This window comes from Macaca thibetana, chromosome 19 (genome assembly GCF_024542745.1).
Source record: "Macaca thibetana thibetana isolate TM-01 chromosome 19, ASM2454274v1, whole genome shotgun sequence".
NCBI lineage: Eukaryota > Metazoa > Chordata > Mammalia > Primates > Cercopithecidae > Macaca > Macaca thibetana.
Window position 1 is genome coordinate 29,530,796 of NC_065596.1, and position 20,305 is coordinate 29,551,100.

At 50.7% G+C, this 20,305-nt stretch overlaps 4 protein-coding genes across 13 annotated transcripts in view; 3 read left to right on the plus strand and 1 right to left on the minus strand.

The window, feature by feature from the left end:
* NUCB1 (nucleobindin 1) overlaps positions 1 to 20,305 on the plus strand; it is a 250,733-nt gene that overhangs the window by 204,069 nt on the left and 26,359 nt on the right. The gene's annotated exons all lie outside the window — the stretch shown is intronic.
* BAX (BCL2 associated X, apoptosis regulator) overlaps positions 1 to 20,305 on the plus strand; it is a 102,112-nt gene that overhangs the window by 18,551 nt on the left and 63,256 nt on the right. The window lies entirely within an intron of this gene.
* Positions 1 to 20,305, plus strand: part of DHDH (dihydrodiol dehydrogenase) — a 76,751-nt gene that overhangs the window by 4,951 nt on the left and 51,495 nt on the right. The gene's annotated exons all lie outside the window — the stretch shown is intronic.
* On the minus strand, positions 3,953 to 20,027 carry TULP2 (TUB like protein 2). Of its 10 annotated transcripts, XM_050772431.1 has the most exons (14): positions 19,995 to 20,027; positions 19,769 to 19,913; positions 19,114 to 19,146; positions 18,622 to 18,673; positions 17,739 to 17,865; positions 16,665 to 16,802; positions 16,297 to 16,461; positions 12,405 to 12,526; positions 10,850 to 11,188; positions 8,387 to 8,499; positions 6,875 to 6,989; positions 6,697 to 6,795; positions 4,659 to 4,863; positions 3,953 to 4,112 (listed from the first exon to the last, which is right to left on the minus strand). In XM_050772431.1, exons 3-14 carry the CDS (start codon positions 19,143 to 19,145, stop codon positions 3,979 to 3,981), a joined length of 1,641 nt encoding a protein of 546 aa, XP_050628388.1. In that variant the 5' UTR covers position 19,146; positions 19,769 to 19,913; positions 19,995 to 20,027; the 3' UTR covers positions 3,953 to 3,978. The 10 variants fall into 10 exon arrangements, with proteins under 10 accessions (XP_050628388.1, XP_050628386.1, XP_050628393.1 ...); XM_050772429.1 differs by having other exon boundaries at positions 19,872 to 20,016; XM_050772436.1 differs by lacking the exon at positions 19,995 to 20,027 and having other exon boundaries at positions 16,297 to 16,413; positions 19,872 to 19,987.

Below are 20,305 nucleotides of genomic sequence, written 5' to 3' on the forward strand. Positions count from 1 at the left end.
GTGCAGTGGTGCGATCTTGGCTCACTGCAATCTCTGCCTCCTGGGTTCAAGCGATTCTCCTGTCTTAGTTTCCTGAGTAGCTGGGATTACAGGAGCGTGCCACCACGCCTGGCTAATTTTTGTATTTTTAGTAGAGACAGGGTTTCACTATGTTGATCAGGCTGGTCTCGAACTCCTGACCTCATGATCCACCCACCTTGGCCTCCCAAAGTGCTGGGATTACAGGCATGAGCCATGACGCTGGCCGTTTTTGGATTTTTTTAACCAAGGGGTAAAACACTCATGAGCATTCCTGGAAAAAGATGGAGATTTCTTAGAACTGAGGTACCACCCATCTTTATACCAAATATGGGTGTTCCTAGGACTGTCATGATGTTGGTGGGTGTGTGACTGTGTTAATGAACATACAATGAGGTCCTACGGGAAACCGAGGTCAGACCCAGCACCATATTAGGTCTAGTCGGTCTTAGTCTACTTGGCCTACAGCCTGGTTTTTTGGAATCTTATCAACCCACAGTTACTGTAGCTATTTCAAGTTTGCTGTTGCTATTCTGGTCATGTGAAACTGCTGCCTGGAATTTTCTAATCTCCTGCAACCACCCTATATGATTGCTGTCACAGCCTGATTTCACACTGATAAGCCCTGTGTCCATAGACCTAGTTTCCTTATCTGTAAGGTGACTAACAATTGTACATACCTTCTGGGATTGTAAGGCCTCAAAGGAGTTAAAACTTAAAACAATGCTCATGAAATAAATGCTATAATAGGGTAATTATTCTATATACTGTTTTTTGGTTTTTTTTTTTTTTTGATATGGAGTCTCACTCTGTTGCCCAGGCTGAGGTGCCGTGGCGACATCATGGCTCACTGCAACCTCCACCTCCCAGGTTAAAACAATTCTCCTGGCTGGGTGCGGTGGCTCACACCTGTAATCCCAACACTTTCGGAGGCCGAAGTGGGTGGATCACAAGGTCAGAAGATCGAGACTATCCTGGCTAACACAGTGAAACCCCATCTCTACCAAAATTACAAAAAAAAAAAAAATTAGCCGGGCATGGTGGTAGGCGAGTGCAGTACCAGCTACTCAGGAGGCTGAGGCAGGAGAATGGCGTGAACCCGGGAGGCGGAGCTTTCAGTGAGCAAGAGTCCGTCCCCTTCCCCCCACCAAAAAAAAAAAACCAAAAACCAAAAAACAATTCTCCTGGCTCAGTCTCCCAAGAAGCTGAGACCACAGGTGTGCACCACCACTTCCGGCTTTTTTTTTTTTTTTTTTTTTAGACGGAGTTTCACTCTTGTTACCCAGGCTGGAGTGCAATGGCAGATCTCGGCACACCAGCAACCTCCGCCTCCCGGGTTCAAGCGATTCTCCTGCCTCAGCCTTCTTTTTTTTTTTTTTTTTTTTTTTTTTTTTTTTTTTTTTTTTTTTGAGACGGAGTCTCACTCTGTCGCCCAGGCTGGAGTGCAGTGGCCGGATCTCAGCTCACTGCAAGCTCCGCCTCCTGGGTTCACGCCATTCTCCTGTCTCAGCCTCCTGAGTAGCTGGGACTACAGGCGCCCGCCACCTCGCCCGGCTAGTTTTTTTTGTATTTTTTAGTAGAGACGGGGTTTCACCGTGTTAGCCAGGATGGTCTCGATCTCCTGACCTCATGATCCGCCCGTCTTGGCCTCCCAAAGTGCTGGGATTACAGGCTTGAGCCACCGCGCCCGGCCCTGCCTCAGCCTTCTGAGTAGTTGGGATTACAGGTGTGAGCCAACACGCCCAGCTAATTTTTGTATTTTTAGTAGAGAAGGAGTTTCACCATGTCGGTGGTCAGGAGTTTGAGACTCCTGACCCCGTGATCCGCCCGTCTTGGTCTCCCAAAGTGCTGGGATTACAGGCACGAGCCACTATGCCCACCTCTACCTCTAATTTTTATTCTTATTTATTTATTTATTTTTTGAGACCAAGTCTCGCTGTGTCATCCAGGCTGGAGTGCAGTGGCGTGATTTCAGCTCACTGCAATCCCCTGGGTTCAAGCAGTTCTGCCTCAGCCTCCCTAGTACCTGGGATTACAGGCGTGAGCTACCACGCAGGGCTAATTTTTGTATTACTCTTCCTCTAGACCTTCACAGAACGCAGGTTCCTCTCATCCTCCTAACCTAATGGCCTTTCATTAGCTTCACAAAAGCAGCTTAGTTCTGGGAAGGGTTATTATCATTTAAATTAGAAATCCCAGCACTTTGGGTGGGCTGAGGTGGATGGATCACTTGAGATCAGGTGTTTGTTTTGAGAGGGAGTCTTGCTCTGTCTCTCAGGCTGGAGTGCAATGGTGCGATCTTGGCTCACTGCAACCTCCGCCTCCCGGGTTCCAGCGATTCTCCTGCCTCAGCCTCCTCAACAGCTGGGATTATAGGGGCCCACCACCACGCACGGCTAATTTTTGTATTTTTAGTAGAGACGGAGTTTCACCATGTTGGTCAGGCTGGTCCCTAACTCGAGGTCAGGAGTTTGAGATCCCCACTCCTGCCATATAATCTTTTCATTTCCCCAAGGCAACCAAACCTAATTCCACCTAATTTAAAACCTTTGTATGGGCCGGGCGCGGTGGCTCAAGCCTGTAATCCCAGCACTTTGGGAGGCCGAGACGGGCGGATCACGAGGTCAGGAGATCGAGACCATCCTGGCTAACACGGTGAAACCCCGTCTCTACTAAAAAATACAAAAAACTAGCCGGGCGAGGTGGCGGGCGCCTGTAGTCCCAGCTACTCGGGAGGCTGAGGCAGGAGAATGGTCTAAACCCGGGAGGCGGAGCTTGCAGTGAGCTGAGATCCGGCCACTGCACCCCAGCCTGGGCGACAGAGCAAGACTCTGTCTCAAAAAAACAAAACAAAACAAAACAAAAAAAAAAAAAACCTTTGTATGAGTGCTACCTGCTGCCTGAGGATCCCAACCCTGAGCCTTCTTGCTCAGCTAGTTCCTCCTGATTCTTCCGATGTAGTGTGAAAATTCCTTTTTTTTTTTTTTTTTTTGAGACGGAGTCTCGCTCTGTCGCCCAGGCTGGAGTGCAGTGGCGTGATCTCGGCTCACTGCAAGCTCCGCCTCCCGGGTTCACGCCATTCTCCTGCCTCAGCTTCCCGAGTAGCTGAGACTACACACGCCCGCCACCACGCCCGGCTATTTTTTTTGTATTTTTAGTAGAGAGGGGGTTTCACTCTGTTAGCCAAGATGGTCTCAATCTCCTGACCTCGTGATCCGCCCGCCTCAGCCTCTCAAAGTGCTGGGATTACAGGCGTGAGCCACCGCACCCAGCCTTTATTTTATTTTATTTTATTTTTTTGAGATAGAGTCACATTCTCTTGCCCAGGCTAGAGTGCAGTGGCACTATTTCGGCTCACTGCAACCTCCGCTTCCCAGGTTCAAGCAATTCTCATGCCTCAGCCACCAGAGTAGCTGGGATTACAGGCATGCACCACCAGCTAATTTTTGTATTTTTAGTAGAGATGGGGTTTTGCTATATTGGCAAGGCTGGTCTTGAACTCCTGACCTCAGGTGATCCTTCCACCTCAACCTCCTAAAGTGTTGGGATTCCAGGCGTGAGCCACCATGCCCGGCATTTTTTTTTTTTTTTTTTTTTGAGACAGAGTCTGACTGGAGTGAAGTGGAGCTATCGGCTCACTGCAGCCTCTGCTTCCTGGGTTCAAGTGTTTCTCCTGCCTCAGCCTCCCAAGTATCTGGGATTACAGGTGTCAGCCACCACGCCCAGCTAATTTTTGTACTTTTAGTGGAGACAGGGTTTCACATGTTGGCCAGGCTGGTCTCGAGCTCCTGACTTCAGGTGATCCACCGGCTTCAGCCTGCCAAAGTGCTGGGATTCCAGGCGTGAGCCAGCTTGCCCGGACAGTGTTGGTTATTAAGGTGGTGCAAAAGAAGGCATGTCTGGGCCCTTCCTCCAAATGAGGAGGCACAGAAACTGGTAAGGGTATGGTATTTTATTGAGTTATTCAACAGCCAGCTTCCAACTGAAACTGGACAAGCAGACGCCGAAGGCCTGGAGTGGGCTAAACGGGAAGCAGAAGTCCATGGTGAATGTGTCTGGGCCCACTCGGCCGAACTGGAGCACCAGATGTTCCGCTGAGAAGTGAATCAGGAACGAAGCCTTAGCCAGACTCTCATCTTCCAGCTTCGAGAACTGAGACTATTTTTTTTTCTTTTTTCAAGACAGAGTCTTGCTCTGTCGCCCAGGCTGGAGTGCAGTGGCCTGATCTTGGCTCACGGCAACCTCTGCCTCCCAGGTTCAAGCAATTCTTCTGCCTCAGCCTCCCAAGTAGCTGGGATTACAGGCATGTGCCACCATGCCTGGCTAATTTTGTATTTTTAGTAGAGACGGGGTTTCACCATGTTGGCCAGGCTGGTCTCGAACTCCTGACCTCAGGTGATCCACCCGCCTTGGCCTCCCAAAATGCTAGGATTATAGTCGTGAGCTACTGCACCAGGCCGAGAATTGAGACTTTTAAGAGGCTGAGCGGTGCCCTTACTAAGCCAGAAACCTTGAGGGGTGTGTAAACTACAATTCCCAATAGGCTTTGCAATAGGGTGGCATCTGCCCTGCCTAGAAAAATGCTCAAGTGATGATGGGAGATGTAGTTCCCTTCCTTTCACACCCTAACCCCACCCCACCTGGCCCGGCTAAAATGGTTTCCAGGAGCTCACGGTGTTTGGGATCCACGATCTGGAAGTTCTTCACCGAAGCCCGAGTGACTCGACCATGGAAATTGAGCGTGTAGACACCGTTCTCCTTGTTCCACGACGGGGTTTTGCTGTGCAGCAAAAGCAACCCTTGTTTTTCCCCACGTTGGTAGCGACTCAGTAGTGACTCCTGTTCCTAGAAGGTAAAGAAGGGGCTGTGGTTTTTCTCAGAGGCTTTCGAAACTCCATCTTGAACAGGGGTGACTCCATCTTGAACAGGGGCTGGGTAAAATGAGGATGAGACCTGCTGGGCTGCATTCCCAAGAGGCTAGGCATTCTTAGTCACAGGATGAGACAGGAGTTTGACAGGACTGGTATCACAATGTTAGAAATGCTTGTTCCCCGGTGCCGTAAAGAAATAGCACTTGAACATAAACTTAATTTCCTCAGCAAGGCCATTGTTTTACTTTCTGCAGAGAGGGTACACTTGCCAGGAGTTTTGCCGCTAGAATACACCGAACAAAGGAGACAGCGTCATTTATAACCTGACGCATCCACCCTACTGCTGTGTCCGGTTTCCATTGGCTGGAACGGGACCTCACATTCTGTATTTGTCCCGATTGGCTAGCAACTTAGAACTTTTTAAAAGAGGAAAAAATGGAGGAGAACAAAGGAAGGAGGAAGTAACTTGTGGAATGCTGAGAAAGGTAAAAACACCTTCAAATAAGGAAGAGGAACAGGCTATGACCTAATGCTTGCTTGGACCAGTATGAGCATGCCAGGGAAAATATTTAGGCTAAATTGTGGGAGCTAAGAACATAAAGTACACTGATTTCTTTATTACGGCTAACAGATATTTAAGAATGTTAGCGGCTGGGTGCGGTGGCTCAAGCCTGTAATCCCAGCACTTTGGGAGGCCGAGACGGGCGGATCACGAGGTCAGGAGATCGAGACCATCCTGGCTAACACGGTGAAACCCCATCTCTACTAAAAAATACAAAAAACTAGCCGGGCGCGGTGGCGGGCGCCTGTAGTCCCAACTACTTGGGAGGCTGAGGCAGGAGAATGGCGTGAACCCAGGAGGCGGAGCTTGCAGTGAGCTGAGATCCGGCCACTGCACTCCAGCCTGGGCGGCAGAGCGAGACTCCGTCTCAAAAAAAAAAAAAAAAAAAAAAAAAAGAATGTTAGCACAGATCTTTGAATAAATTTTGCTTCTAAGAGAAGTTACTGCCGGGAGCCGTGGCTCACGCCTGTAATCCCAGCACTTTGGGAGGCCAAGGCGGGTGGATCACGAGGTCAGGAGATCCAGACCATCCTGGCTAACACAGTGAAACCCTGTCTCTACTAAAAATATAAAAAATTAGATGGGCATGGTGGCGGGTGCCTGTAGTCCCAGCTACTCGAGAGGCTGAAGCAGGAGAATGACGTGAACCCAGGTGGCCGAGCTTGCAGTGAGCCGAGATCTTGCCACTGCACTCCAGCCTGGGTGACAGAACAAGACTGTGTCTCAAAAAAAAAAAAAAGAAAGAGCCTGAAAGAGGGAGGAATCCTCAGTTCCTGGAATTGCCCACCCCTTTCCCAGAAAACTCATGAATAATCCCCCTCTTGTTTAGCATATAATCAAGAAATAACCATAAAAATAGCCAACCAGCTGGCTGTTTTGCCTATGGAGTAGCCATTCTTTTGTTTCTTCTCTGATAAACTTGCTTTCACTTGACTCTATGGACTGGCCACAAATTCTTTCTTGCCTGAGATCCAAGAACCCTCTCTTGGAGTCTGGATCAGACCCCTTTTTGGTAAGAGTTTGTTAACCTACCACCAACCCTTTTTTTCTCTGGATGCAAACGTTTTGAGTCTCTAGTCTTTATTCCCTGAGACATGGAAGTCTAACAGTCCTTCAGGCTTCATAGGACACTTGTAACCCACTGGCCTCCTCTTCCTCCTCTTCTTCCTCCTCTGGGATCTAGGAGGACTGGCCCCATCCCTTTCTGCTCCACTGACCCAGAGATTCCTGACGTCAGAGACTCACATTTCGTGGCTGGACATCGATTCTTTGGTTCTGGCTGTTGGTTCCTGGGAGAATCGCAGTCATTTTTCGAGGCCCCAGGTATCCTAAGATGTTGGGCTCCTGGGGGTATTATATTCCAGTTGGCCTGGTTCCTTCTTCTGACCATCCTACCCCATTCTGTCATCCCCAGGACACTCACATAACACACAGCCCCCAGCTCCCGTCTGATCCGGGCAGTATTCTTGATTAAATGCTCCCGGTCAGGATTCACCCCATTGTCAAAGATGGTGAACTTGGTGCCGAAGATATTGGATCTGCTCCAGGAAGGGAATGGATAGAATAAAAATACTAAGTGTTACTCTTTGAGTAAGTGTCACTCATCACATCGACTCTTCCCATCCATCCCCTATGTCTAAGACTATGTCCGAATATCTGAGAATCATGTTCCTGGCTGGGCACAGGGGCTCACGCCTGTAATCCCAGCACTCCGGGAGGCAGAGGCAGGAGGATAGCTTGAGCCTGGGCAAAATGGCAAAACTCCTTCTCTACAAAAAAATAGAAAAATTAGTCGGGTGTGGCAGTTTGTGCTTGTGGTCCCAGCTCTCAAGAGGCTGAGGTGAGAGGATCACCTGAGCCCCAGACGTCAAGGCTGCAATGGTGTGATCTTGCCACTGCACTCCAGCCTGGGTGATAGAATGAAACTCTGTCTCTAAACAAATATATACATAAATAAAAATAAGTAAATAAATGAGTCCGGGTGCGGTGGCTCACACCTGTAATCCCAGCACCTTGGGAGGCCAAGGTGGACGGATCACCTGTGGTTGGGAGTTCAAGACCAGCCTGACAGACATGGAGAAACCCCATCTCTACTAAAAATACAAAATTAGCCAGATGTGGTGCGTGCCTGTAATCCCAGCTACTCGGAAGGCTGAGGCAGGAGAATTGCTTGAACCCGGGAGGCGGGGGTTGCAATGAACCGAGATTACGCCATTGCACTCCAGCCTGGGCAACAAAAGTGAAACTCTGTCTCAATAATAATAATAATAATAATAAAATAATTGAAACAATCATGTTTCCAGCATCCATGGTCCCAGGCCCCCCATTTCTTGGGTGAGCCATGTAACTTATGTAGCCTCCCTATTTTATTTAAATGGCCTTTTAGAAACCCTCTTCTTTTTTTCTTTTTTCTGTTGCCCAAGCTGGAGTGCAGTAGCTCAATCTCAGCCCACCAAAACCTCTGCCTCCTGGGTTCAACTGACTCTCCTGCATCAGCCTCCCAAGTAGCTGGCATTACAGGTTCATGCCACCATGCCTGGCTAATTTTTGAATTTTGATAGAGATGAGATTTCACCATGTTGGCCAGGCTGGTCCTAAGCTCCTGACCTCAAGTGATCCTTCTGCCTCGGCCTCCCAAAGTGCTGGGATCACAGGCATGAGCCACCATGCCCAACCTCCCTCTTCTTTTTTGGATGGAAGAATTCACACATTCCAGGCCTCTTTTCCCACACAAAGTTAGGAATCCCAGTCCCTTGCCTCTCAAGGAGTCAAATGCCTTAAATGCCAGCCTATGTTCCAAACCCTTCAGTTCTTCTAGTCCCTGAGCAGTGAGCAGGTGGAAGGTATGCTGTGTGTGGCCTGCTGGGAAATGAAATCCGCCTGTCCCCAAGCTCCCTGCTACCTGCTCCTCACCACATGTCAGAGCTCTGCCCACCTGACTTTGCCCACGAAGTTGTCCCCATCCCGAGATAGATCTGTGGGATCCAGGGAGATGAGGTAATTAGAAGTTTTGCTCCTTCTTCTCTTTCGCCCAGCCAGGAGGAAGTGCTATGGATGAGAGGAACGGTCCATTAGAATGGACTTCTGGAGGCTGGGTGTGGTGGCTCATACCTGTAATTCCTGCACTTTGGGAGGCTGAGGTGGGCAGATGACTTGAGGTCAGGAGTTCGAGACCAGCCTGGTCAACATGGTGAAACCTCGTCTCCACCAAAAATAAAAAAAATTAGGCAGGCGTGGTGGTGCCTGCCTGTAATCCTGGCCAGTAGGGAGGCTGAGGCAGGAGAATTGCTTGAACCCAGGGGGCAGAGGTTGCAGTCAGCTGAGATCATGCCATTGCACTCCAGCCTGGGCGACAGAGCGAGAGTCCATCTCAAAACAAAAATAAAAAATAATGAAAAAAAGGCCAGGCGCGGTGGCTCACATCTGTAATCCCAGCACTTTAGGAGGCCGAGGCGGGTGGATCACAAGGTCAGGAGATCGAGACCACGGTGAAACCCTGTGTCTACTAAAAATACAAAAAATTAGCTGGGCGTGGTGGCAGGCGTCTGTAGCCCCAGCTACTTGGGAGGCTGAGGCAGGACAATGGTGTGAACCCGGGAGGCGGAGCTTGCAGTGAGCTGAGATTGCACCACTGCACTCCAGCCTGGGCGACAGAGCGACAGAGCGAGACTCCATCTCAAAAAAAAAAAAAAAAAAAAAAGAATGGACTTCTGGTAGCTGGTTAGAGCCAGGGGTCCAAAGACAAGGAAACATCATGTCCCATGATGGAGAAGCTGGTGATGGCACAACGAGCTTCTCAAGACTCACTGGGAAATGCGGTTCTCACTGAGGGAAGCCATCAGCGGGGTCCTGAATGGAAGCTTCTTGTCTTAATATCTCCCCCTCATTCCTTCCGCCTATGCGTCCAGGGTTGAAGCTTAGCCCAGGAAGGGTCTGGCTTTGGAGAATGGGGAGCACCCTCACTTGCAATATTGCAGCAGGACTGTTGTAGGCGTTTCATCTGGGAAAAATGGGTTTGGCTCTGAGTAGGCAAAAAACCTCTTTCTGGTGGGAGAGAGGATACCCCGAGGAAATGAGACCATACTTGGAGGGTAAAGGCCAGAAAGACTAGATTGAGAGAAGTGTGGCTTGAATCTGGAAAGACAAATCTGTGAGGGGAGGAGCCTAGTTGCTGGGGGCGGGATTTATCTCAGGATTGGGTGAGGCCTGAGAGCTGATAGCAAGGAAGGCTCAGTGAGGGAGGGTCCAGACTTTTTTTTTTTTTTTTTTTTGACAGGAAATCTCTAACTCCTGGGCTCCAGCCATTTTCCCACCTCAGCCTTCCAAGTAGCTGGGACTACAGGTGGGCATCACCATGCCTGGTTATTTTTTTTTTTTTTTTAATTTATGTAGAGACAGGGTTCCAACATGCTGCTCACGCTGATCTGGAACTCGTCAGCAAAAACGATCCACCCGCCTTGGCCTCCGAAATGTTGAGATTACAGGCGTGAACCACTGTGCTTGGCCTTTTTTTTTTTTTTGTGAGATGGAGTTTCGTTCTTTCGCCCAGGCTGGAGTGCAGTGGCACGATCTCAGCTCATTGCAACCTCCGCCTTCCAGTTTCAAGCATTCTCCTGCCTCAGCCTCCCGAGTAGCTAGGATTACAGGCACCCACCACCACGCCTGGCTAATTTTTGTATTTTTAGTAGAGACGAGGTGTTGCCATGTTGGCCAGGCTGGTCTCGAACTCCTGACCTTGGGATCTGTGCACCTCAGCCTCCCAAAGTTCTAGGATTACAAGTGTGAGCCACCGTGTCTGGTCCTTTTTTTTTTTTTTTTTTACACAGAGTCTCACTCTGTCGTCCAGGCTGGAGTGCAGTGGCGTGACCACGTCTCACTGCAGCCTTGAACTCCCAGGCTCAAGCAATCCTCTCACCTCAGCCTCCTGAGTAGCTTGGACTACAGGTGCATACCACCACGCCCAGCCAATTTTTGTATTTTTTGTAAAGACAGGGTTTTGCCATGTTGTCCAGGCTGGCCTTTTTTGCTTGTTGGTTGGTTTTGTTTTTTGAGATGGAGTCTTGCTCTGTCGCCTAGGCTGGAGTGCAGTGATGCTATCTCGGTTCACTGCAACCTCTGTCTCCCGGGTTCAAGCGATTCTCCTGTCTCAGACTCCTGAGTAGCTGGGACAACAGGCACGTGCCACCACACCCGGCTAATTTTTGTATGTTTAATAGAGACGGGGTTTCACCGTATTGTTCAGGCTGGTCTTCAACTCCTGACCTCAGGTGATCCACCGGCCTCAGCCTCCCAAAGTGCTGGGATTACAGGCATGAGCCACTGCGCCCGGCCTCAGGCTGGTCTTGACCTAGCTCAGAAAGGAGTGGGATTTTGCCTCGGAACGGAAGTGGGCGCTTACTCCCAAGGCTGTTGGGCCGGCTGACTGCACCTTCAGGCTGTCGGAGGTCTCCAGGTAGAGGTAGTAGAGGGGGAACAAGCCCTTATCCATGCCGCGCCTGTCACGGGTGAGGTAGCACTGCATCCTGGTACCCGGGACTGCTGGCCGTAGCACATAGGCTTCCATGTCCTCCTGCAGCCGAGGACAGGGGGAGCGGATTGCCAAGGAAGCTTCCTGCCTCATATGGTCGCTGTCCGTGCCGCCCTCGCCTTTCAGGGCCTCGAACAACTCTTCGTTAGCTGCTGCTGAGTTCGGCCCTGTAGACTCTGAGGCCTCTCTCTTCTTTTCCAAGTCTTCTTCCTAGCCAGGCACCAAATTCAAAGTCGAGGGACAACGCCCCCAGCCTTGCTCCCTACTGATTGGCCATCCCAGCCCTAGGGTCCCGCCCCGGCCCATCCACATTTTCTGCTTATTGGTCAAAAATCTCAAATTCAGTCCACCCAGCCACGCCCTCCTCTTTGACTGGCCAGTCTATTCCCTTTCCTCGGCAGCCACAGCCACTCCACCTGCAGATCGGAGAATTCCTTTTTGAAAGCACGGCCCATTCCGTTAAAATGGCCATTGGTTTGATCTAGATAACATAATAACAGCCCACATCTACTGCATCTTTCACCAACAACCAAAGTGAGTGCCAATTTGCCCTTTATTTTTTGAGACAGAGTTTTGCTCTGTCGCCCAGGCTGGAGTTGCAGTGGCTCGATCTTGGTTCTCTGCAACCTCTGCCTCCCATGTTCAAGCAATTATCCTGCCTCAGCCTCCCGAGTAGCTAGGATTACAGGCTTGCGCCACCACGCCCGTCTAATTTTTGTATTTTTAGTAGAGACGGGGCTTCACCAAGTTGACCAAGCTGGTCTCGAACTCCTGACCCCAGGTGATCTGCCTGCCTTGGCCTCCCAAAGTGCTGGGATTACAGGCGTGAGTCACTGCTCCTGGCCCGCAATTGGCCCTTTTTGATCAGTGTTCTGCCCTTTCTGAAGCTCGCTGTCCCATGGAAAGACCTTTTTTTTTTTAGACAGAGTCTCATGCTGTCTCCCAGGCTGGAGTGTAATCTCAGCTCACTGCAACCTCTGCCTCCAGGGTTCAAGTGATTCTCCTGCCTCAGCCTCCTGAGTAGTTGGGATGACTGGCTTGTGCCACCACACCCAGCAAATTTTTGTATTTTAGTAGAGACAGGGTTTCACCACGTTGGCCAGGCTGGTCCCGAACTCCTGACCTCAAGTGATCTGCCCACCTCAGCCTCCCAAAGTGCTGGGATTACAGGTGTGAGTCACCATGCCATAAGCTGTATTTTAATGACCATGTCCATGTCAAGTCAAATCCTCTGATTTGATGAACGGTACACACACACACACACACACACACACACACACACACACACACACGAGTCTCTGCTAGCTTAATCACCACCAAGAAAAAGAGCTTCTGATTGGGCGGCAGAATTTTAGCCCCACCCTCCCCAGAGGTCCGAGGCTAGCCCTCCTCTTCCAACATCCTGAGATGTTGTGCATTTTCCCACCTTGTAGAAGGCCAAGTTTTCATATACCCAGTCACCATCCATTCCAGGGTTTGGTCCCATACTGGGTGCCTTGTATGCATCTCCGACATCCTGGGATTGACTCTCACCCTCTGCACAGGTCCCTAAAGGATGAAAGAAGCCTGGACTAAGCTCAGGACAACTGGGTCCCAGGAGTGTGGGACAACATCATCAGTGCTAGCCAGAGAAGGCCACAATCCTGGGTTCTCAGTCCCTACTCATTACTCAGCGCCCTCACTTGCAACACCCTCCTCCTCCTCCAGGTGCATGGGAGTCCACAGGGACCAGAGTTTCTGATTACCCTGGATCTAAGGACAGGGAGGGGTTAGCGTCTTCCCTTTTCCTTGTCTCAGACAAAGCATCACAGAGACTGAACATGGGGGAATGGAGTTTGGGGTGATAAGAATTCTGTCATTGAAATCATTGGCCATCTCATGAAAATAAAAGGAAATGTCACCACAATGGAATATTATAAGGGAATAAAAAAGAATGAAGTACTGATAACACTACCACACGGATGAATCTTAAAATTTTGTTAGGTGGGCCAGGAGCAGTGGCTCATTCCTATAATCGCAGCACTTTGGGAGGCTGAGGTGGGAGGATCAAGAGGTCAGTAGTTTAAAACCAGCCTGGCCAACATAGTGAAACTGGTCTCTACTAAAAATACAAAAATTAGCAGGGCAAGGCGGTGCGCACCTGTACTTCCAGCTACTAGGGAGGCTGAGACAGGAGAAGAGCTTAAACCCAGGAGGCAGAGGTTGCAGTGAGCCGAGATCGTGCCACTGCACTCCAGCCTGAAGGGGGCCTGCCCCTCCACACCCGTGGGTATTTCTCGCAAGGTGGAGATGAGAGACTAAGAAAAGAAGACACAGAGACAAAGTATAGAGGAAGAAAAGTGGGCCCAGGGGACCGGTGCTCAGCAAGTGAGGACCTGCACCAGCGCTGGTCTCTGAGTTCCCTCAGTATTTATTGATCACTATCTTTACTATCTCAGTGAGGGGAATGCGGTGTGACTATAGGGTGATGGTAGGGAGGAGGTCAGCAGGAAAACATGTGAACAAAAGAGTCTGTGTCATAAATAAGTTTAAGGAAAGGTGCTGTGCCTGGATGTGCAAGTAGGCTGGATTTATGTTTAACTTCACATAAACATCTCGGTGCAGTAAAGAGCAGTATTGCTGTCATGGTGTCTCACCTCCAGCCATAAGGTGGTTTTCTCCTATCTCAGAATAGAGTGTATGGTCGATTTTACACCGAGCCACTCCATTTCCAGAGATGTGCAGGAGACAGATGCCTTCTTATCTCGACTGCATAGAGGCCTTCCTCTTTCACTAATCCTCCTCAGCGCTGACCCTTTACGGGTGTCGGGCTGAGGGGCTGTAAGGTCTTTCCCTTCCCACGAGGTCATATCTCAGGCTGTCTCAGTGGGGGGAATCCTGGACAATACCCAGGCTTTCTTGGACAGGGGTCCCTGCAGCCTTCCGCAGTGTATTATGTCTCTGGTTAATAGAGAATGGAGAATGGCGATGACTTTCACAAAGCATACTGCCTGCAAAACCATTTTTACCAAAGCACATCCTGCACAGCCCTAAATCCCTTAAACCTTGAGTCAATACAACACGTTTTTGTGAGCACAGGGTTGGGACAAGAGTTACAGATTAACAGCATCTCAAAGCAAAACAGCTTTTCTTAGTATAGATCAAAATGGAGTTTCTTATGTCTTCCTTTTTCTACATAGACACAGTAACAATCCTAGCTCTCTTTCTTTTCCCCACACAGCCTAGGTGACAGAGTGAGACCCCGTCTCAAAAAAAAAAAAAAAAAATTGTTAGGTGAATGAAGTGAATGAAGACACATGGTGACTTACACCCATAGTCCCAACATTTTGGGAGGCCAAGGTGGGAGGATCACTTGAGCCCAGGAGTTCAAGACCAGCCTAGGCAACATAGTGACACCCCATCTCAAAGGAAAAGAGGTCAGGTGCAGTGGCTCATGCCTGTAATCCCAGCACTTTGGGAGGCCAAGGCAGGCAGGTCACAAGTTCAGGAGTTTGAGACAAGCTGTGCCAACATGGTGAAACCCCATCTCTACTAAAAAACACAAAAAATTAGCCGGGCGTGGTGGCACGTGCCTGTAGCCCCAGCTACTCGGGATGCTGAGGCAGCAGAATCACTTGAACGCAGAAGGCGGAGGTTGCAGCGTACCGAGATCGCATATTTGCACTCCAGCCTGGGAGACACAGCAAGACTCTATCTCAAGAAAAAAAAAAAGAATTGAAGAAAGAAGCCACATACAAAAGACCACATAATGTATGATTCCATTTGTGTGAAATGTACAGAATAGCCAAATCTAAGAAGACAATGGAGATTGGTGGTTGCCAAGGGCTGGGGTAAATGGAAAAGAGGTGACTGCTAATTGATGCACTATTTCTTTCTTTCTTTCTTTTTTTTTTTTTTTTTTCTTGAGACAAAGTCTCGCTCTGTCACCCTGGCTGGAATGCCTGATCTCAGCTCACTGCAACCTCTGGCTCCTGGGTTCAAGCAATTCTCCCACCTCAGGATTACAGGTGCCTGCCACCACACCCAGCTAATTTTTGTATTTTTAGTAGAGACTGGGTTTCACTATGTTGGCCAGACTGGTCTTGAACTCCTGGCCTCAGGTGATCCACCCACCTTGGCCTCCCAAAGTGCTGGGATTACGGGTGTGAGCCACCATGCCCAGCCATTATGCAGGATTTCTATCTGGGGTGGTACAAATGTTCTAAAATTGATTGTGGTGATGGTTGCAGAATTATGTAAATACAGTTAACCCCCTGTATCCTACAGGCTCCGCATCCCCACTGCTGACCCAAAATATTCAGGAAAAACATTTAAAAACAACAAGACAACAATAAATAACAGAACCAATTTTTTTTTTTCTTTGAGACAGAGTATTGGTCTGTCACCCAGACTGGAGTGCAGTGGCGTGATCTTGGCTCACTGCAACCTGGGCCTCCTGGATTCAAGCGACACTTCTGCCTCAGTCTCCCAAGTAGCTGGGATTACAAGCCTGCACTGCCTTGCCTGGCTAACTTTTGTATTTTTAGTAGAGACGTGATTTCATCATGTTGGCCAGGCTGGTCTCAAACTCCTGGACTCAAGTGACCAACCACCTTCAGCCTCCCAAAGTGCTGGAATTACAGGCGTGAGCCACTGCACCCCACCCAAAATTTTTAAAAATAAAGTATAACAGCTATTTACGGGCCAGGCATGATGGCTTATGCCTGTAATCCCAGCACTTTGGGAGGCTGAAGTGGGCGGATCATAAGGTCAGGAGTTTAAGACCAGTCTGGCCAACATGATGAAACCCCGTCTTTACTAAAAATACAACAATTAGCCAGGCTTGGTGGTGCACACCTATAGTCCCAGCTACTCAGGAGGCTGAGGCAGGAGAAGCGCTTGAACCCGGGAGGTGGAGGTTGCAGTGAGCTGAAATTGCACCATTGTACTCCAGCCTGGGCAACAGAGTGAGACTCCCTCCCAACAACAACAACAACAACAATTTACATTGCATTTATACTGTATTAGGTATTATAAGTTATCTAGAGATGACTTACAGTATATGGAGGGATGTTCATAGTTTATATGCAAATTTTACACCATTTTATGCAAGGGACTCGAGCATCTGCGGATCTTGGTATCTTTGGGGTTCCGGGAACACATCCCCTGCAGATACCGAGGGGCAACCGTATACTGGAAACCATGGAATTGTAAACTTTAAATGGGTGACTTGTATGGTATGTGAATTATACCTCAATGAAGCTGCTACCTAAGAAAGGGGAAGATTTGCTGCATGAACCAGGGGATCCCAGGTTTCATCCCAATGTCCCCTAAATTACCAGGTCGTTGGCGGGCTTGCCAACCCTTGCGTCGGATTCTCGGAGACTGTTTAAAAGGTGGGGGAGAGACCGAACCATTCTCCACGGAGACTTCCTCCAATTCTGGGTCGGAATTGTCTGGGAGCCAGGATGAGAAAGGGGACTGGAGACCGAGATTCCTGAACACTGAGTAAGGAAGGAGGGGAGAGTTGGATTTCTGGATGCTGCAGGACGAGGCGGCTCAGGACCTGAACTCCTTGGTGTGAGGAAGGAGTGGGTGCAGTCCTGAGCTCCTGAGTATTTTGGACAGATGGATTGAGGCCCCAGACTCCTGGGTTCCAGTAGGGGCGGAGTTCTGGGGTCTAGGAGGTCCAAGGACTCGCAAATACCTGCTTCTGTCCGGGGTGTCAGGAGGCCGTGCTCGCCCCTGCCGTCTCCACCACAGCTCACGGTGCCCAGGGCACTGTGGATGCCAGAGGGCAGATGTGCCTCTGACACTTTCTTCCGGAGGAAAGGGTTCCTAAGGCCTGGGAGAAGGTGCAGCGAGCCCATGAAAAGGGTCTACAAATTCCGGTCCTCAACCAAACAACACCCCGTCACTGGGCTCCCAAATATCACCCCCGTCGGGTGCCGTGACTCACGCCTGTAATCCCAGCTCTTTGGGAGGCCGAGGCAGGCGGATCACCTGAGGTCGGGAGTCCCAGACCAGCCTGACCAACATGGAGAAACACCTTCTCCACTAAAAATACAAAATTAGCCGGGCACGGTGGCGCATGCTTGTAGTCCCAGCTACTAGGGAGGCTGAGGCAGGAGAATCGCTTGAACCCGGGAGGCGGAGGTTACGGTGAGCCGAGATTGCGCCATTGCACTCCAGCCTTGGCAACAAGAGCTAAACTCCGTCTCAAAAAAGAAAAAAAAAAATCACCCCCGTTTCGCGGACTACCCAAACTTTGAGACTCACCCAGGTCCCAAACTGCATCCTAAGGCTCAAACAAGCACAGCCCTGCCGCTGGATTGTTGCGGGCTCCGCACGTAAACAATCTCGCGCCAGGCTCTAATAATGAGACCACGCCACGCCCCGGACCCCTAGACCCCGTCTCCGCAATCCCGGGGTTGGGGTGGGGGTCCCGGCTTTCCCAGGATCCACCCCCGAGCTCTGCCAAGCCCAATCATCACATTCTCTTACCCCTTTCCCTTGCCAGTTGTACCATGCACCGCCCCTGCGCTCTGTAGCCCCGCCCCGAACCCCTCCCTCACAGGTCCTGCCGCGGGGGGGCCCCGATAAGCCTCTACCCTGGGCGCTGTTCTAAAGCTCTCCTGGGCCAAGGCCAGCCCCCATCCACCTTCAAGTCCGCACCCTAAGGCTCCACCCCTTCTTCCACTAGGCTCCGCCCACGGACTCCCACAGGCCCCTCCCCTCCAGGCGAACGCCCCCAGGAGGAGCCCCAGGGGCCTTTGGTCACCTCTGTCACCTAAAAGGCGCTCCTCCCGCAGACACGAGCGCCAAAGCCACAGGGAAGCGTCAGGATTGGCCTGAACCATGAAGAGCTCCTGGCGCTTCTGTCGCTGCTTCTTTTCAAACAGCCGACGCTGGGGAAATGGGAGAGGTGGGTGTCGGGGGCAGGAACCAGATGTGAAGACAGAAGCGAGATGGGGCCGGGGCAAGGGCTCGAGAGTTTGTGAACCCCTTTCTCCACTGGGGCCCAGATGTCCAGGCCCTCAGTGCTTCAGCTGCTCCTCCCTCACTCCACCCTTGAACTCAGATCCAAGAGTCCTGACACCCTGTCCTCTCCTCCCCCAGGACCCAGGAGTCCTGCCTTCTAGAAGCCTTGTTCCTTAGAAATTCATCACAAGGGTTTTTTGCTTATTTAGGACCCCCAATTCCTATTTTCTTTTCTTTTTCTTTTTCTTTTTGAGACAGAGTCTAGCTCATCGCCCAGGCTGGAGTACAGCACCACGATCTCCACTCACTGCAGCCTCCGCCTCCCGGGTTCAAACAATTCTCCTGCCTCAGCCTACCGAGTAGCTGGGATTACGGGCACCTGTCACCACATCCGGCTACTTTTTTTGTTTTAGTAGAGACGGGTTTCACCATGTTGGCCAGGCTGGTCTTAAACTCCTGACCTCAAGTGATCTGCCCGCCTCAGCATCCCAAAATGCTGATTACAGTCGTGAGCTGCCGCGCCCGGCCCCAAATTCCTATTTTCTCATTTCTCAATGGGAAAACTCAAGGATGAGAGAGAGCCAACACGGGCGGGGAGTCATAGAGCAAGATCTGGTGGAGAGGCCCCTGGGGAGGCACAGAAGGCGGAAGAGTTGGAGTGGTGAGATTCCTGGGCACAATACCTGCTGTTCCAGCTTCTGCAGCCTCATAGCAGCAAGCTCATGCTCCAGGATGCTGAGAGAGACGCAGGCTCACAGTGACAGTTTGCAGGGAACCTCGGTTGCCCAAGAGCCCCTCCCTCTCCCCCATCCTGCCCCTATCCCAACTTGAGTTCTGGGCACCTGTGAGGTCACAAAAGGTGCAGAACCTGAGCCTGTTCTACCAGTTATGGGGCCCTTTGTCCTGGCACTGACCCTCAGAAGCCAGGACCCAGAGATCCCAGGTCCTTCCTGTCTCAGGACTCAGGAGTCTGGGCCCCCCAACCCCTTCTCTTTCAGACCCAGAAGTCTGCACCCTAGCCCCCTCCCTTTAGGACACAGGAGTCCAGGTCCCCAGCCCCTTCCTGCAAGGCTGATGGTGCTGAACCTGCAAACATGGTTATGAGGCCAGAGCTGAGTGCATGAGGTCCCCAGCCCCTTCCACCTCTACCCCTACCCATCTGTTCCCCTACTCACTCTCTTCTCAATGTGTCATCATCCTGAGACATTCTGCAGAAGCAAGAATGAGGAGTCAGGATCCGAACCAACATCCCAATGGATCCTGCCCACCAAAACCTAATCCTTAGCTTGCTTGCTTTATTTATTTATTTATTTATTTATTTATTTATTTTGAGACAGCCGAGCCTCGCTCTGTCACCCAGGCTACAGTGCAGTGGCACCATCTCGGCCACTGCAACCTCCACCTCCTGGGTTCAAGCGATTCTCCTGCCTCAGCCTCCCGAGTAGCTGGGACTACAGGTGTGCGCTATTATGCCTAATTTTTTTTTTATTTTAGTAGAGACCGGGTTTCACTATGTTGGCCAGGCTGGTGTCGGACTGCTGACCTCAGATGATCCGCCCACCTTGGCCTGCCAAAGTGCTGGGATTACAGGCATGAGCTACTGTGCCCAGCCTGATCCTTACCTTTAAATTTGCTCCTGGACCCAGGCAGCCCGAATCCCAGCACCCACTCCTGTCGGGATCCAGTAGCCTGTTTCCAGCTTCCCACAGGTGTCCGCAAGTCCGCTTCTCTCTCCCCAAAATATCTAATTCTCCAGCACCCAGGCATCAGCACTCAGGACTGTGTACCTCAAACACCCAGCCCCCAGTGGCCTAGAACTCCACTGCCCACCTGCTTGGTTTCCGGGAGACTCCTTCTCCCCATCAGGTGCCTGCAGAGGCTGCTCACATTGATGCCTCGGTACCTTGCCTCTGTGGCCCATCTCTAAACATACCTGATCCTCTGTTTGGAAGCTAGGGACCTAATCTCGGGATATCTGCGAAGAAGGGAGAAGAAAGACGGTTCAGAGGGAGGGAGGATTTCCCCTGGGACCTGACCTGGTCCACTCCCTTCTGACCTTCCACTTTCCACTTCCAACAAAGTAATGAGCTCCGTCACTGATGCAGCCAGGCAACGCTGCTCCGGGGGTTCTGAACACGAATGACGTGTGGGTGTTCCTTAAAGAGACCAGAGACTTCGCGGCCTCACTGTACACATCTCGCTTACAAGAAACTTACAAGAGCCAGGGCGCAGTGGCTCACGCTGCTGTTCCAGCTTCTGCAGCCTCATCCCAGCACTTTGGGAGGCGGAGACGGGGCGGGAAGATTGCTTGAGCCCAGGAGATCCAGATCCAGACCAGCAGTACAGAGACATCGTCTCTTTTTTTCT